Source organism: Equus quagga, chromosome 1, assembly GCF_021613505.1.
Source record: "Equus quagga isolate Etosha38 chromosome 1, UCLA_HA_Equagga_1.0, whole genome shotgun sequence".
NCBI lineage: Eukaryota > Metazoa > Chordata > Mammalia > Perissodactyla > Equidae > Equus > Equus quagga.
In genome coordinates this window covers 101,214,004-101,232,346 of record NC_060267.1, presented here as the reverse complement: position 1 = coordinate 101,232,346, position 18,343 = coordinate 101,214,004, and the positions used below count along the sequence as shown (strand labels likewise).

General features: G+C 55.5%; 1 protein-coding gene across 1 annotated transcript in view; it reads left to right on the top strand.

Moving 5' to 3' along the window:
• Positions 1-18,343, top strand: part of NUP210 (nucleoporin 210) — a 108,599-nt gene that overhangs the window by 489 nt on the left and 89,767 nt on the right. Inside the window, exons 2-4 of the mRNA XM_046682915.1 lie at positions 5-167; positions 15,853-16,026; positions 17,615-17,746. Of these exons, the coding sequence (XP_046538871.1) occupies positions 5-167; positions 15,853-16,026; positions 17,615-17,746 (469 nt within the window). The remainder of the gene's footprint in view (positions 1-4; positions 168-15,852; positions 16,027-17,614; positions 17,747-18,343) is intronic.

The window sequence follows — 18,343 nt, the reverse complement described above, 5'->3', positions numbered from 1 at the left end:
GCAGGTCCGCGCTCAGCAGGTGCGGCAGCCCGGCGGCCACGGCCGGAGCGGCCGGTCGCGCGTGACCCGGCGGCGTGCGCGCCGGTCGCCGCCACTGCGCATGGCGCCGCCAGGGCCTCCGCGCTGCTCGCGCCGGAGCGGAGCCCGCCGGGGCCTGGGCGGCCGCGGTCTGTGTGTCTGTGGGTTGTGCGGGAGGAGGGGCCCGGGAGGCGGCCGGACTCGGGGAGGGCCCCGCGAAGGTCTGGCCTGGGCAGGGGGTCTGAGTGCCTCTGCCGCAGGGACAGGAATGCCCCGGAGCGGGTGGGCCCGGGCTGGGGTCCACGTGGTCTTCCCCTCCTTGTCCCCGACTCCAGGATAGGTGGGCAGGGCCTGCCAAGCCCTGGTCTGCAGACGCCGGTCTCTTGAGTTTGTCTAGTGACAGGGTACTGCTCCTTGGCGCCGGACCGGGGTGGGAATTGGGTTTGTGGAGAATGTGGACGGCGTGTGTGGGAGTCGAATGGTATCCGCTCAGCGTCTTTGGCTGGAACATAAACCTTTGATGAAAGGTCTTTCGTAGGACACCCTAGGGACCCGTTTTACAGATGAGGCGTGAGACGCGAGGGAACGGTGGTGATTCACCCCCAGGTTGGCCTTGACGCTCCACCTCAGTCGTTTTTCCCCACCTCCCCTCCTGGCTTCCTAGGGGAACTCAAGAATTCTACATTCCTTGTGGGGGATGTGACTGGGAAACCCCAGGAACTAATGAGACCAGAGGCCTCTGTCCGCCCCCACCGCGCCTCACACAGGTGGACGGGGGACTTGGCTGGGCCCCGGGCTGGCAAGGTGATGTGGTCCAGCCTGCCATCCTGCGGACGAGAAGGCGGCCTCCACTCCCAGCAGGGTGGAGACGGCGTGGGTGTGCCTCGCGGTGCGACCTGGCTAGAGATGAAGGATGGAAGCAGTCCTGCCCCCTCCCCCTCCCCAAGATGCACCTCTGCCACTCCCTTTTTTTCTGTTTCAAGTCTGGGTCAGTGTGGAGGCTTAACAAGGTGTGATCACATTAAGAGAACCAAATGTGCGTGTGTGTGTGTGTGTGTTTGAAGTCTGTGCATATGTGCAAGTGTGGTACACCGAGCTCAGACCAGCATCTTCCTCACTTGCCCTCCTTGCCGCCATTAATTTCCCGGAAGTCTGCCTCTCGAAATGAGGACTTGCTGTGTCCACCGATTGCATTTTGGGTTTAGTGCCTTCTGTGCCTGGAGGGTCTTGTTTGTGGCTAGCCATCGGAGGCTGATGTTGGGCTTTCTGTTTCCCGTATTCCTGTGTGGGCCTTGTCTGGTGTGGAAGATGAGCTGTTGGCCCATACCCTGTGGGAGATACATGTCTGTTTCTTGATATGTAGGCAAAAGAGAGGAAGCTGGTTATTAAAAACAGCTGGCTTCAAATGAATGCCTTTGGATGTATTTCTGTGCTACTTCCTCTGAGGTTCTATAGCTGTACTTTTCTGAAGTAACAGCCTTTTTTATCGTAGTTGCATTTTCTTTTCTGAGAAGAGTGGATGGACTCGGGGATTGTAATTTCCTTGTGTAGTTTCTTGTGAACAAGGAAAGCTCCCCTTGTCTCTGATGCGTCAGAGAAGTGCCAAGTGCCTGATAGCGTGTGCTGCATCTCGTCCATAGTTTTTATAGCACGTGTGACTGTGTATCTTCAGTGTCTGAGGGGTTTGCTGGTTGTGACCCCTTCATTTCACAGGCAGCCCTTCCGTCAATCCAGTGCTGGAAGTGTTTTCTTTATTTCTCGTAGTGCTGTTCCCAGCTTAGTCATCTGTTGTGTTAGTTTTTGAAGACTCTGCTCTGGAGACGTGAAGGGTTGGCTTGCAGACAGGCTGTGCGTCCTCAATCCTTTAAACCTGGGAGGGAATGGCCCTCTGCACTCAAGTTCATTGTTAAGTCTCTGAGATGAAACACAAGGAAAGTTAAAACTCTTCTGACCCTTGGGGGAATTTTTGCTCATCCTTTGAATTTGTGGCCAAACTCCAAGTTGACTGAAATCACCACATGGCTGAGCCACTGGCCTTAAGTTTATTTTTCCTCTCTTGATTTTATAGCATCAAATAATGGGGCAATTTTTGAGCCAGAGGAACCATAGAGATCATCTGTCTAAACTGCCCACATCTTGGTCTGGGCCTCGGGGGGAAGTGCTCGCTGCCGGGTCCTGTCAGCAGTGGAAGTCTCCACTTGAGCAAGAGCCGAGGGCACGCCTCCTCACCCTCCCGGTTCAGGGCCCTGCGGCCTCTGGTCAACTGGCCAGACTCTCACTGGATCCATCCGGTTGCCCCCAGCATTGCTGGTTATGTGACAAGTTCCTGATTCTTTTTTTGATATTTTGTACTATTGAAAGTGCTCCATAAAGTATATGTCATTAGGTTCTTTTTAAGGTATCTTTTATATAAAAAATGATGTTTCTAGAAAATTGGGAAGATAGAAATAGCCCATCATCCTTCACCTGTGTCACCCCGGTCGCCGTTTGGGTCTCCCATGAGTCTCCTGTCCCTCCGTCGGGGCTCAGACCTGGTGCTGGGCCGCCCCGAGCCTCCTGCCCTTCCAGCCAGAAGCTGACGTTACAGCCCAAGGACTTTTCTGTGATGCTTCAGAAGCTTGCTAAGTTTTCAGCATCTGAGCACCACTCTGCTGGGAAGATGTTGCACCATCTGCTTACTTTCCGTGCAGTTGAAGCCCCATGGTGTCCCGGATTCTCCAGCGGGCTGCCCTCTCTTGGGGAAAGGGAGTGTCTTAGGCTGGTTTCCCGGACATCCAGCCTGAGACGAGGTTTGGTTGCGGTGGTTTGTTGAGAGGGGCTCTGCTGGGAAGCGGGCAGGGCAGGGAAATGAGCGAGGATGTGGTCCCTGAGAGTCTAGCCTTGGGCTGGTCCACGTGACCCTCTGGAGGGTTGTCCTTCCCTAAGACGACGGGGAGACCAAGCTTTCTAGTTTTTTGACCCACTCTGTCAGCCATTGGCCGCCCCGGGGAGGCGGTATTGTGCAACCTACCAGGCCTCTGGGCGAAGCACCCCCATTGGGCAAGGGTGTTTGCCCGCATGAGGTCATAGGTGGAAACTGTGTAAACTGTGGCCTGCAGCCTTCCCCCCAGCTGAGCGGGCGCGGGCCTGCCTGGTCAAGAGCGTCAGGCAGGGCGTCCACAGTGCACACTAAGCCAAGCGGCCCAGACTTCTCCTCATTTCCAGTGGCTGGAGGTCTCCCCAGGGCACCTGGGAGCTGCGTGGTGTGTTTGCCAGGCATGGTCCTGAGCCAGGTGCACCCTCTCACTGTGGCCCGGGCACTTCTCAGTCACAGGGGTAAGGCTGCCTGGGAGGCAGGTGCCCGGGAGCCCTTTCTGCTGCGTGGGCCCCCCGCACAGGGAGCTGGCCCTTGGAGCGGGCTGCGCCCCAGGCAGCTCACGTGAGAGTCTGTGGCCAGAAAGACCCCACAGTCCCTCTGTCCCTGCTGGTCTGTGACTGTGGGAGGTCAGAGGCCAGCACCTCTCTGGGACATGTCCCAGGGTCCCTCTGGCTGCCCCCAGCAGGAGGCAGCCGCATCAAGTCACCTTGAGGCCGTTTTCCGGGTGAAGCTGGGGAGAGACGTGGGGTGCAGGGTTTCCCCTGGCTCCTCCAGAAACCCCTCCAATACTGAGCCGAGTTGGAAGGTCATCCGGCCCGGCTGCCTTGTGCTGGCTCATGGACTCAGCCGCAGGACAGAGGCAGTTCCCGCACTGGGGGCTGGGCGGGGAGGCCATAGGAGCTGAGGGAAACTGGAGAATCAGGCTCTGAAGTCAAAATAAAAAATTTACGCCGTGGAAGCTTAATCAGAGAAGTGGCTTCAGTTCAACCAGAGGCCCGCCCGTTTGCAGCTCTGCACCCGGTCGTTTGGCCTCCTCTGACCCCATGGCTGCCGTTCTGTCCCCTGGTCAAGAGTGCCTTTCCGGTGACACCCCGTTCGTGGGCCCTGTGCGTCCATAAACGCTAAGACCAAAGCCCTCCCTTTCCTCCTGCCGGGGCTCTTGGAGCCGTGGCCCCGGGCGGTGTGTCCTCACCTGGGGCTCCGTTTGGTGTTGTTTCGGGCAGTTAGAGAGTGAGGCAGAGGTGCCAGAGGCCCTCCAGTGCCCGGGACAGTCTCACCGCAGAGCTGTCCTGCCCGAGTTTCCCGGGGGACAAGCACGGGTTGACAACTGGTCTCACAGATGAGGGCTGGGGATTTGCCTGATGGAGAGGTGATGAGTTCTTGTGACTCTTCTGTGGGCCCAGCGCCGTTCCAGGTCCTGGGCTGTGACAGTGAACAGCAGGCGAGGCTCTGGTTTCACGGAGTTGACTGTGGGAGTTGATGAAGTAAGTGCTGCGTTTCGTCTGGTCCTGAGTCTGGAGCACGTAAACAGCATGCTAGGGTAAGGGCTCAGGAGGTGCAGGCATTTTGGGTAGGGTGGGTGGGAGAAGCTTCCTTGGAGCTGACCTGGGACCTGAGCAGGGACCAGCGAGAGGGAATAGCAAGTGCAGAGGCCCCGAGGAGGGCCTGAGCTTGTTGGAAGAGCACAAATGGGAGGGGAAGGGAGGGTGTTAGGAGGTGAGCCGACAGCTTGGCAGGGGCCGGGCCGCGTGGGGCCTGTGGGCTGTGGTTAGGAGACAGGAAGGGCTCCCGGGGTCAGGAGGTGGGCGGCGTTGGCAGGCACTGGTTCTCTGGGCGCTGCTCTCCCCTCTGCAGCTCTGTTTCCTGCAGGACTGGAGGGGCCTTGCTCAGCTCCCTTCACTGGGCTGTGGGGGCCGGGGGGAGTGTGTGCTGACTCAGTGGACCTGGGGCCTGGGCTGTTTGCTCCCTGTGGGTCCCCCCTCTGCCTGGGCCCCTGCAGGCCCTGCCTCTGCCCAGGGGGGCTGGACGCTGCGGGCGGGTGGAGGGTGGGCTGTGTCTCCCCTGCCCCCACCCAGCCCGCCCTCTGCACAACTCTCACTTCTTCTTTTTTCACTGTGGCCTTCGGACCTGACCCTCCTGAGTCCTTGCGTTCCCCCCTCCCCCTCCGCCCTGCTCCTGGGTTGTGAAGAGTGGGGACCGGCTCCCTCAAAAGCTCTGCCTCCCGGAGGACTGGACACCTTCTCTGTGTCAGCAGGCCTTGGGTGACCGTGGGAATGGGAAGGATTGACCCTTTCAGAATTCACTGTCACTCCTTTAGAGCTCCTCATAATAAAAGTTTATTTCTGGTGCCAATACGTCGTGTACATTTTTTCTTTGTTAAAAAAAAATTGTGGTAAACTATACAGACAAAATTGACCCCCTTAACCATTTTTAAGTGTCCGGCTCAGCGGCATTAAGTACACTCACATTGTGCGCGGCCATCACCACCATCCTCTGCAGAACTCTTTGATCTTCCCAAACTGAAGCTGTGTCCCCATGAAACATGAGGCCTGCCCCCCCCCCACCCCGCCCCGCCCCCAGCCCTGGCACCCGCTTCTGCTTTCCCTGACACCTCGTACTGTTTCCTGTCTCCTGAGGGGCAGGAGATGGGTTGGAACCTTTGCAGGCAACAGTGTTCCCCACAGAATCTCGTAACGTTGTTTTCATTCGTGTTGGTTTTTGGTTACGTCACATGAGTGGCAAGGATCTGGGCTTTCTGTTGACACTAGTGCTACAAGGTTTCCTTTCAAACTGCTTTTTCATAAAGAAGAATCAATTTAAAAGACAAACTATAGGAAAGGATACAAGGGTTACCTGGATGTGAGAGGCTCCCGGAGGGCAGTGTTGGAGGGGGGCGCCCGGAGGTGAGGAAAGGCCGGTCGGTGGAGGTGTGGGTGTGCAGCAGCTGCCGTGGTGGCCGCAGATGCCCGTCCGGAATCGGAGGCTCCGAGTGCCGCAGGGGTTGGTATAGCGGAGCGAGCCGAGATGTCAGAAGCAGTTTTCCCGCTAAGCCCTTTGCGTGTCACCCCGCACTTAATCCTGAAAACAAAACCGAACCCTTCTTGGTGGGAGTGACTGCCCACTGCTGGCCAGGTCCCTGGCTGGAGCGGCCCAGCCCTGGGACGCACTGGGAAGTGTGCCAGCGCTTCTCAGCCAGCACGGGTGTCCCAGGTCCTTCGAGAGGTTTTAGGAAAGCCAGTGACGCTTTAAGGAGCAGTGTCAAGGTGCTGGTGGGGCAGTGGGCTGACCGAGGCGGAGGGCCCGGCCATCGCCTGCAGGTCGGAGGGTCTGGCCTTGTGATCGGCCCGTGTGCAGTGTCCAGACCAGGAGTCCGGAGCCGGGCTGGACCCAGGTGTATCTCTGGGAATGTGACCTTGGACAGGTTATTTAACATCCAGGCCGAGGTTTCCTCGTGTATCAGATGGGGATTTTCATAGGATTATTGGGAGGCAAATGTGTTGTGATGTGTTTTGCTCTGTGCCTGACACATAATAAAGGAAAGGGTTTTTTTGGTCTGTTTTTCTCTTTAAAAATACAGTACCCATACTCTGAGTGAAACCGGGCAGTGAGCCTCAAAGAGTTCAGTCGAGGGATTTCGTTTCTCTAGACTCTTCTGCCTGTGTGTGGCAGGAAACTCAAACCAAAATAGTTTAACTGAAACAGAGGAACGTTTCACCTCCTGAAACCGAAAGCTCGGCAGAGCTGTGCCCGCGTCTGTGCTGTGGCATGGTGTCGGCACAGCCTGCTTTCTCCACCCTCAGCCTCAGCGTTGGCTGGGCACTCCCTGGGGTGGCAAGTCCCCAGCCCCCAGGGGTGGGTCTGGTGGGGCACGTGCTTGGATGTGAATTGCCCTCCGGCCAGGGGAACACACAGCGAGCGGCCAGGCCTCCTCCCCACCTCCCTTGTGCAGAGAGCCGAGCACTATGGAGCCTCATGGTCCCAGGGTGGAGGAGGAAGCAGTGCAGAGGAGCCGGGGGCTGTCACTGAGAGGTGGTCGGGGACCAGGCAGCCGGACGGCACAGGGTCCCACAGGAGTGACAGCCACGTGTGCGGTTGCCTTGCTGGCCTGCCCGCTGAGCTGTTTTGAGGTATGGGGGGATGTGACCCAGCTTGCCTGGGGCCCTTGAGGGCAGCTGCTGTGAGTTGGGCAGAGGTCACGCCAGGGTGTGAGTGCGCACAGTGAGAGGAAAGGAGGCCACTGGCTGTGTGGCCAGCCCTGAGCCTCCGTGTCCCCAGCTATCAGGCAGTGCCCGGGCCCACCTCCTGTGCAGGACTCGGGGTGATTCTGAAAACACCGGAGAGGTGTCGAGCCCTCGGTGCCTGTGTTCCATTTAGGACCTTTGGTCAGATTAGGTTTATGATTATAAACCTTCTCATAAAGAAAACCCCAAGCCCAGATGGCCTCGCCTGTGAATTCTGTGAAACGTTGAAGGAAGAAACAGTACAAGTCCTTTATGAACTCCTTCAGGAAAGACAGACGGCATGATCATTTCCTAGCTCATTTTACGAGGCCAACATTACACTGATTGCAAACCAGACAAAATCATTACAAGAAAAAGAAATCCACAGACCCAAAGCTCAAAATTCCTTCATAAAATACTAGCAAATCCAATCCAGAAAAGGATACTGTGCCCCAACGAGAGCAGGTCCCAGGAATGCAGGGTTGGTTTAACATCAACAGAACAATCTGTGTGAGTCTCCAAATCGACAGAAGGAAGAAGAGAAGCCATGTAGTCGTCTCTATAGTCGCAGAGCGTTCGGAGCCCATTCATGATGGAAATTTGGAGCAAATTGGGAACAGGAGAGAATCCAGACCTGATAAAGCGCAGCTCCAGGAACGTGTCTTGGAGTCTTAGCCGGAGCGAGGGAGGCGAGAAGGGAGGGAGCCGCAGGCTCCTCCTCAGTCTCAGGCTCTGGGGGAGGTTGGTTGGGAGACGGAGCCTTGCCTTCATCTTGGGGCCTTTTGCCCTGAACTCTGCTCCAGTCGTCAGAGACCCAGCCTCCTCTCCACAGAGACACCCGCTCCGTGAGCCTCCCCTCACCGTCCGCTGAAGCTGCAGCCTCTCCCTCCCTGCTTTGTGTTTGTCTGTCGCCCTGTTTTCTGAGACCCTGCATTCACTCATGCCCTTTGCTTGTCCTTGTTTTCCTCCCACTGAGATGTAAGCTCCTGAGGGTGGGACCCATGCAGATCTTGCACTTTCTTGTATCCCCAGCGCTTAGATCAGTACCTGGTACACTGCATGTAACCCAGTAAATACGGATTTGGTGAATACACGCATTAGGACCCCAGGAGCACCCGTGCAGCTGTGGGAGCTGAGAGGAGGGGGGTGAGGAGGATCAGGGACGGGTCCCTGGAAGAGGTGCCATTTGCCATGAGCCTCGAAGGCTGGGCAACGTGAGACCTGGTGAGAAGGGCATGTGAAGTAGAGGGAACAGCATAAAGGAAGGAATGGAGATGGCAAAGCCGGGAGGGAGGGAGAGGCTTCTGAGCAGAGGTTAGACCAGCCGTGTGACCTTGGGCCAGTAACCCAGTCCTGGGCCAGCATCTTTGCTCTGGGCTCTAAGGATGTCTGCGGTTGGGGTGGGGACCTGTTAGGAGGCTGCTGGAGGGGCCCTGCCAACAGGGAGCGGAGGCAGGCTTCCTGCAGGGAACAGGGTGGACGGGTGAAGCAGAAGTGATCACAGTATTGGAGGACGTGCGTTTTCTTCCTTTCTTCGAAAAGCAAAGTTCTCGTGGTCAGAATCTTGCCACGAGCCCCTCATTTGGGAGCCCGCTCCTGGTTCCTGAGCCGTAGAGCTTCCTACGTGCGAGGCCTGTGATGAGAGCTTCATTTGTGTTTGTCATCCTGTCTAATCCACCCCAACTCTTTGCGGCAGCAACTATTTTTATTCCCATCAGGCAGATGAGGAAATGGAGGCCCAGAGAGGTTAAATTGTTTGCTCAAGTTCACACAGCTGGTGAGTGCCAGCCCCCTACTGTCTTACCACGTCACCTTCCAGCAGATATCAACGGAGGAGAGAAGTGAGTGAGGCCGTGCTGCTGTCACGGAGTGCTACTTACCACACGGCACTGGGGGCCCGGGACGCACCTAGGAGCCTGTCCAGGGGACTGCTGGTGAGTGGGGAGGGTGGGGCAGCCATGCTGACCACCCAGTGGGATGTGTGGAAGAACCAGTCTGTGCAGGCTGGAGCAGGACTCATCCTTTTTGAGGAGTAGCAGTTAATTTACACTGCGGGGCGGGGACGTCTCTTTGGCAGAAAGCCACCTAAGCCAGGACCTGTTTCTTTGCCCAGTGGGATGCCCTATCCAAGGAGCGGGGGCCCTGGCTTCGGTGGGTGGCCGCTGACCGTGTGAGCATCTCAGCCGTCAGCCCCACGTGCAGACGGTGCCTTCTCCACTTCGTTAGCGCCCGTCTGTCTCTGGGCCCTGCTCCCCCAGGGTCCTTCCTGAGGCTCCGACGAGCTGCCGTGTGGGATGTGTGCGGCCCCGAGCCTGGACGGGTCAGGCCGTGTTAGCTGTTGTGGCACACGGTGCATTTATCGTTTCCCCCCTTCCTCACGGTGGGTCCTACCTGGCCAGCAAGGAGACCGTCCGATTTTTAGAGCTCCCATTATCACTGCACGAGGCTGTTTTGTCCATGTTTTTCCAGAAACTTTGGGAAATGGAGCTGATTGACAGACTCAGCCCAGGGAGGTGGCGTGGCGGGGGTGGCAGGACTGGGGCTCGTTCCCTGGACCCATGCTGTCTTCTGATGCTATTTCCTTCCCGGACTGCAGTCGCTCCCTGCCACTGTCGGAGTTTTGCCTTTTTCGATGTACTTCATGTACTGGGATTTACCTACTGTCTTCTTCAAAATGGCTCGCATCTGTGAACATTGACATTATCTTCAGTATTACCATTTTTGAGCTCATGAGTTTGATGTATTTGTTTTTCCTAAAACACTTAAAAATGAATGTATAATAATTAAAAGACATAAAGAGTCAATTAAAAAATAGTTCATCTGTGCATCCTTCCTCTCCGGTGTTGTGTGTATCATGGCGTGGGGGAACACGCGTGGGGAGGGGGAAGTGTCTGACGTGTAGTCACACAGACCTCACTGTGGTCCCTGGCCCTGCCACTTACAGCTGTGTGGCTTTGGGGAAATTACTCAACCTCTCTGAGCCTCAGTTTGTTTTTCCCAGATAGGCTTGCTGGAGGATTCAGTAATGCGTTGGATGTAAGTATTTAGCTCTGGGCTCAACACGTGGACGCTCTTCTCAGTTCCCGTCTTCATCTTCTACACACTCCCTGAATTAGGGATCTCCAGAGAAACAGGACCAACAGGAGATCTGGGTGGATAGATAGACAGACAGACAGACAGATACAAGTTTTGTTGTAAGGAAGGGCCTCATGGGATTATGGAGGCTGGCAAGTCCCAAGATCTGCAGGGTGAGCTGGCAGCTGGAGCCCCAGGAGAGCCAGTGGGTGTAGTTCCTTTGCGAAGGCTGGCAGCTCAAGACCCAGGAAGAGCTGAGGTTTCAGTTCAAGTTCAAGGGCAGTCAGCAGGAGGCTTCTCTCTTACTTGGGGGAAAGTCAGTCTTTTTGTTCTTTTCAGGCCTTCAACTGATGGGGTGAGGCCCACCCATATGGGGGAGGGCAATCTGCTTTACTCAGTCTACCGGTTGAAATGTTAATCTCGTCTGGAAACAACCTCACAGACACACCGAGAGTAATGTTCTTCCAAACAGCGGGGCGGCCCATGACCCAGTCAACTTGACACATAAAATTAACCCTCCCCCTCCGCCAACACACTTTATTTTTTGATAAAAAATCATCCCTGGATAGCTCTGTGCTTGCTGACGTGAGGTGCTGCCTGTCGTTGCCCCCTCATCTCCTCCTGCACCCCGTCTCTCCACCCTGCTCTGGTGATTAACCACTGTGTCTAAGGAGGTACCCCTGACCCCTACACGCACAAGGGGATTCTTGCCAGATCCTGGAGCAGGAACATTCCAGAACTGCACCCGTGTGGCCAGCTCTTCTATTCCCAGCCCAGGAAAGGGCCCGCCTGAATCTCCAGGGGCTTCTGTAGGGTTTTTCTGAGACCCACCCCAGAGAGCTGTGAGATGTGGAGACCGCATGTCTGTGTGGCCAAGAGGCGACTCAAATGGCAGAAGACGTCCAAGTTTGGGCTTGGAACACTGTGTCCTGGCCCTCCAGCCCATCCCCTCTTCCTCCTGTGCCTCAGTTTACTTACCTGTAGAATGAGGGCACAGCAGTGGTTCTGTAAGTTACATCCAGTGTTAGAGGGAAATATTTGTATTTAGAAGTTAGAATAATACGGAAAAGAACAGAGAATAATATAGTGAATACCCATATTCCTACCATCAGAATTAGCCGTTGTTAACAATTCACATGTTTCTTTCCAGTCTCTTTTGGGGAGTCCCCCGTACTGCCCGCCCCAGTCTTCCTCCCCAATCCCAGCATCTCCATTCTGAGTCTGAATCTTGTATATCTTTCTTGTATAATTCCCGACAAACACTTTCAAAAGTGGTTTTTCATCCCATATTCCACTGGAGCCTCACCGTGACGGGGACACTGTCAAAGACTGCTGGATGCTGTGGTTCTTCCGTGCCTCCAAAAGGTCCAGCCGAAGTGCAAGGCCTCAGCGTGTCCCATAAGGGGTCAGATAACGGAGGGGAACCCTCTGCTGTATTGGAGACACCGCCCCAGACCGTGCAGCCCTCCTGGAGGTGGTTACCAGGAGCCCTTCCAGCTTCAGTGCAGCGTCCCGGAGCCGAGAGAAAGTTCCGGGGTGAGCCGGGGGTGGGGATGTGGCCTGGCCTGTCACGTCCTGGCTGGCTGCTGCGTCTGCTGCTCACGGTTCTCAACACTTCAGCATTTGTCATGAAGTGCTGTCCAGGGCCCCCAGCGGCCCTGCGAGGATGGAGTCTCACTCCCGTTACACGGAGCCGATCGAGGTGAGCGGCTGCAGGGATGCAGGCCGGCGCCAGGCCCGTGCTGGGGGCTGATACCCCTCCGTAGGGTCCGCTGTCTTCTGGCTGGGACATTGGACCGCCCCTTGCTGCAGGCCTGAGCGTGGCGAGGGCGCCTCCTTCCCGGGCAGCTGGAGGGTCAGGCTCTGTCCGTCCTCAGGCTGCCCTCACTTCTGTGGTGTCAGCCCCAAGTGCGCAGAGGAGGGACTTCCTTCAGAGGTGCAGAGGGCGCCCTGGCGGGGACTGGAAGATGTGCACAGGGCAAGTGGGGAATCCACAGACCGGTCGCCACCTGAAGACCGCCCGTCGTTGCTCCCACACAGCTCTGAGCGCTTGAAATGCAGCTGGGCCGCGTGGGGTGTGCTGATATTTGGGATATGTTGGGTTAAGTAATCTGTATGATTAAGTTAATTTCACCTTAAAATTAAGTTAATTCTTTTTTAACAAGGCGGTTAGAAAATTTCCAGGGTGATTCGAGTTCTGTTCGGTTAGAGAGGGCTGCCCTGGGGCCTGTGTTGGCGCCCAGCCTGGCCCTGCCCCGTGCTGGGCACAGGGTACGAGGTGCCGTGTTTCCAGCCCGGCCAGGGCGTTGCAGCGGCCACCCATGGAAGGCTGGGGGACACGGGAGGGCCGTTGTCCGTTCCTGGGTTTGGACAGACGTCCTGTAGTGACGCGTGTTGTCATTGCAGCCCCACACAGAGTGGTCTCTCTGCCCTGGGAACCCTCGGGCCCAGCCCATTCATTCCTCCATCCCGAATTTTTTTTTTTAATTTTTAATTTTGGAATAATTTTAGATTTACAGGAATGTTACAAAGATAACACAGAGAGTTCCTGTATACCCTGCACTCGGCTTCCTCTGACGTTAACATCTTACCTAACTAGTACACTCGTCCAAACGGAGCGGCTGGCGTGGGCGCCTGACTGTTCGCTCCCCTCTGGGCTGCTTGGATGGCGCCCGTCTTCCACCAGCTTCCTTCCCTGTTCTGGGATCCCAGCCAGGACCCACACTGCGCTTCTCTGTCCTGCCCCTCGGTCTGTCTGATCTGTGCAAGTTTTCTCCTTTGTTCTTGTTTCCACGGTGGGTTGTGTGCGCGTGTGCATGTGTGTGCGTGTGGGGGCTCAGTGCCCTCTGAAAACCTTTCTGGGGTCCAGAGCTGCTGCGTTAGGAGTCTGTCCAGCTCGGTGAGGGGCGTGTGGCCACAGGCGCCTTCTCTCACCCTCTCGTCTGGGTGTGTGTGCTTGTCTTCCCTCGGTCTCTGAAATGCTCTTGGCTCAGAGATCTCTTGTGAGGAAAGCACAGGTGCGTCTCCTGTGTCCTTGGTGCTGAGAGAGGTTTATTTCCGGCGCGCTTTCGAGGCGGCGTGACCCACCTCCAGGGGCCCTGCCAGCAGCTTGGTGGGCGCCTGTGGCATTTGTGCCTTCCAAGCATCCTTGGTGTGTCTGGAGAGGCCGCTGTGCTGACCTGGCTCCAGAAAGACACTGGGCGACAAATTGGAAGGTTTGGAGATGTCTGTTTTGGTGTGTTTCACACCATTGTGTTTTAACACCAGGCAGTTTTCACAGGGTTCCTTTTTTTTTTTTTTTGGTGAGGAAGATTGGCCCTGAGCTACCATCTGTTGCTAATCTTCCTCTCTTTTTTCTCCCCAAGCCTCAGTACCTAGTTGTATATCATAGCTGTGGGTCCTTCTAGTTGTGGCATGTGGGACGCTGCTTCAGCACGGCCTGATGAGCTGTGCCATGTCCGTGCCCGGATCTGAACCAGCAAAACCCTGGGCCACTGAAGCTGAGCGCACGAACTTAACCACTCGGCCACAGGGTCGGAGCCTACAGGTTTCCTTCTGAATACCCCAGAACATTGATGTTTCAGGGAGTTTCAGCAAAGGGCGGGGAAGGAAGCAGGGTCGGGAGTGGCTGCTCTGTGCTGAGTGCAGCCAGGCCCGAGGCTCGGACAAGCCACGCAGGGGCGCTTCCCTGGGTCCTCCATCCCACCGTGAGCTCCCTGAGGGCAGCGCCGTGGGCTGTGCCCTGAAAGTGTGAGTTGGAATGTTCACCTGCTTAAGGTCCTGCAGTGGCTTGTCCGTGCCCTCAGAATAAACCCACGTTCCTTACTGAGGCTCCCGCGCCTCCCACCTCGGCACTTGCCATCTCCTTGATCTTAGCACTTCCCATCTCCTTTGTTAAAAAGCCTTTTCCAGTTTTATTGAGCTATAATTGACATATAACATTCTATTAGTTTAAGGTATACAACATAATTTGATGTATGTTTGTATTGCAAAATGATTACCACAATAAATCTAGTTAACATCCATCCCACAGTTACAGTTTTTTTCCTTGTGATGAGAACTTTTAAAATCTACTGTTAGCGACTTACAAATACACAATACAGTGTTGTTAATATGGTCACTGTGCTGTGCATACATTCCCAGGACTTAGTTATCTTATAACCAGACGTTAGCTCCTTTTGACCACTGTCACCCATTCCCCTCCTCCGCCTCAGGTAACCCCCAATCTGTTCTCTGTTTCTGTGAGTTCGTTTTTTTCGATTCCAGATGTAAGTGAAATCATACAATATTTGTCTTTCTCTGTCTGACTTTTCTCACTTAGCATAGTGCCCTCAGAGTCCATCCATGTTGTCAGAAATGGCAGGGTTTCATTCTTTTTTATGGCTGAATAGTAATCCATTATATCTACACACACACCCCCCACATTGTCTTTATCCACTCATCCATCAACGGACACTTAGATTGTTTCCATGTGTTGGCTTTGTGAATAAGGCTGCAATGAACATGGGGGAGCAGCTGTCTTTTGAGAGTGGTTGTATTTCCTTTGGATAAATACCCAGCAGTGGAATAGCTGGATCTTATGGTATTTCTCTTTTTAATTTTTGGAGGAGCCCTCATACTGTTTTCTGTAGTGTCTGTGCTATTCCCACCCACAGTGCACAAGGGTTCCCTTCTCTCCACGTCTTCTCCAACACTTGTTATTTCTCGTCTTTTGAATGATGGCCATTCTGACAGGTGTGAGGTGGTCTCTCATTGTGGTTTTAATTTGCATTTCCCTGCTGACTAGACTCATAATTTTTAAAAATCCCCATGAAAAGCCATTGGGGTGGTGGTTAAGCTTGGGAAGGTGGCTAAGAGCAGAGGCTTTGGCCAGCACTGCCATCCCGAGTCCCACGGCTCCCATCGCACTGGCCTTTCTGTTCTTGGAGCGTGCCCGGCTGCTTCCGCCTCGGGGCCCTGCCCAAAGCCCCAGGTCTTTCCGTGCTGTCCCCTGAGCCACGTCTCAGATAACACTGATGGCACCCGCTCCCCTTCGCACCCTTCGTGTGGCACCCGCTCTCCTCGTACCCGCCCGCTCCTGTCTCACCTCAACCCAGGAGCAGTTGTTGTCCTGTGTCATGGGTGAGGAGCCCTGCGCTGACCCCGGGCACCGCCCCCCTCACCCAGCCCGCTGTCCTGTCGTTGTAAGGCCCGTCTCTCCGTGAGAAGTCGTCTTAGATTTTACTGATCATTTGTTTGTGTGGCTGTCCGTCTTTCTCCCCCCGCCGTGCTGCGATGTCGGCTCCATGCGCACTGGGACGGTGGCTGTTTGTCCTCGCAGTTGGTGAGCCCTGATCATAGCCTGATCGGGGCGGGACGGCAGCGTCTGGGAGCTGCTGTGTGCCAGCCTGGCGGGGTCGGCAGGGGGACAGGGCGCTTCCTCCTCACCAGAGTCCGCAGGAGTGTCGCCACTGATGTGGAATCATTTCCAGTCTATAGGGCAGTCGTGTAAGGCGGCTGTCTGTTGATCACTGAGGCTGTCTCCAAGTGTTCCGGCTCTCCTTTGGTTTGCTTGTGGGGGTGTGTGCGGAGGTCTCCACCCTCAGGTTGTCCTTTCTTCTGTGCGCCTCAACTCTGTGGGTCTGGGACAGAGCCGGACTGGGGCCATGGCTTTGGCGTCTGGGCCCATTGTGCCTCTTGCAGTGGCTCCAGAGGGTAAATTCTCATCTTCTCGCTGCAGGTCGTCGACCCGGCCGGAGGTGGCCAGCATAGAGCCGCTGGGCCCGGACGAGCAGCAGTGCTCCCAGAAGGCGGTGGTGCAGGCCCGCCTGTCCCAGCCCGCCCGCCTGACGAGCATCATCTTCGCAGAGGACATCAGTAAGGACTTCGGGGGCCCTGTGTGACCCCAGTGGGGACGAGAGATGGGAAATACCCCTCTGAGACCTCCGGCCACAGGGCCTGCCTGAGCCCATGGCGGTGCTTTCTCTGTCTCTTGTTGGGTGGAGGGTGCCAGGCAGGGCTGGGGGCACTGAGCAAGCAGCACCCTCCCCGAGGCTCCGGCCAGCACCTTGTGCTGGGTCCCTCTTACAGAAGCGGGCTTTCATTTCCAAATCGTTACTTGTTACCCAGACACTCTGTAATGGGTAGCGGATCAAAATGAAGAGAGTTGTTGCAATCCTTTCACTTCCGCATATTAATTTGCCATATGGTGCTTGTAAAATGCATAGAGAACAGCAGAGAAAATTTTCTGTTGTGCTTTGCCCCACTAATGTGGTACAGAAAGTTTCCCAATTCGTTGTGGAATTATTTTTAATGGCTGCAGAATAGTCTTCGCAGGAGGTTGTCCCATAAGCGTCCCCTTATATTGGCATCTGGATTGCTTTCAGATGTTTGTGTCAGTGTTCTATGGAAAAATAAATGGTTTTTTATTTTATATTTTTTAATGCAGGTGCTTTATAACCTCAGTACAGTTTCCACCTTTCTGTTCTGTTCTCAGTTGTGTAAAGAGAAAAAGAGAAGTGGGTTGTTCATGTCAGTTAGAGTAGGTGAGCCATGCGTATGGATTAGGCACATGTCTGAATCAGGCTTTAATTTAAACCAAGCTGAAGGATTACATCTGAAGGAAGATAGACTGCCAAAACATTAGAACTGAACTTATCAAAAATTAATAATTTTGAAGTGAAAAATAACTCTTTTTATGCAGAGAACGGTTTGGGGTTCGTTTAAGTTACGTCCTGCCAGGGAGGGCTCCCCGTTTTCCTGGGTCATCCCGAGGAGTGTTGTAAGGCTTTTGATACGTGGGGCTGTGTTGCTGTCTAACTAGATGCCACGGACAGGGCACGGGTGGTTTGACGTGGTGCCTGGAGAGCCGTCAGAGTGAGTTTGTCACACGCTGCTGTTTTCACATTCGCATATCCTCCCGATTGTGTCCATTCGTATATCTTCTTTGTGGGCGTTAAACAGTCTGGACGCGCCTTCGTCCTGTAGTGGTTGATGGTCCTGTGTAAAACTCCAGTGTAGACAGACGCTTCGTGCTCTCGGGTCGATATCCGGCAGGCTGTGTCAGCACAGGTGTCACAGCAGTCGTCACCTTGGATGCTCGCTCATCGTGCCGTGGCCCTTGGCCTTTAGCTCAGTGGTCACACCCTGAACAAAGCTCGGTTTTCCGGGAGGGGTATTTTGCACCCAGCTTTAAATGCTGCTGCTCACTTTGGGGAAAGGCGGGACGGTGAGCGCCTTAGCCTACAGCCCTCTCTCCGGGGGCGGGCCGACCTTCACAAGGGCCGTGCGTGACTGCTCCTTGGCTCCTGGAGAGCTGGGCTCCTCCAGCCCCGTTCTGTGGGGGTCTGTTGGTTGCTCTGGTCTTTGCCAGAGTGGACGATGGCCTGGTCTGTGAGGCCCTGGAGGTGGGGTGGCAGTCGGGGCGCCACCCTCCACACTGACCTCTCCGTTCCTGTCCCTCCAGCCACCGGCCAGGTCCTGCGCTGTGACGCCATCGTCGACCTCATCCACGGCATTCAGATCGTCTCCACCACCCGCGAGCTCTACCTGGAGGACTCCCCGCTGGAGCTGAAGATCCAGGCCCTGGACTCCGAAGGTGAGCATGTCTCCCTGGCGGTCTCTCCCGCCTTGTGTCTGGGCCTGCTGTCCTCCGCGGAGGGCTGCTCCAGCCAGAAGGCGTCATTGGTGTTGGGGGAGACGTGGAAGAGGTCGAGAGCACCTCTGCGTGGACCCCGGGCCCTCCGTGGCCGCTGCCCGTGCACGCGGGCCTCTGCGCAGGGCCTGCGTGTTGAGAGCGCAGCAGCACCTGGGGGCCGGCTCCGTGCCTGTGCACTGCGACCGTGCTTGCTCAAGAAGGTTTTTGGCATAGGGGGTCAGAATTGGCCACCCAGAATGTGTCTCTTTGCCTTGATTATTTTGAAGAGTGACTGACTATGACAGAAACTTTGACCTCCCCATGACTGCCTGAAATAACTTAAAATAGAAGGGCCTGTTCCAGGAGGGTGCCAACAGCATCAGAGAACTGCCACGTCATGTGAGCGTCTCTCAGATCACCTTGTCTGTGGTTGGTCCGTTGACGTCTCCATCTCCATGTAAACTGCCTTCCACCCCCTTGAAGTCCCAAACCACCACCCCCAACGTCCTCCCTTCTCGTTGGCTGAAGACGGTGTTTCTGAGTGCCTCCACCATCGTG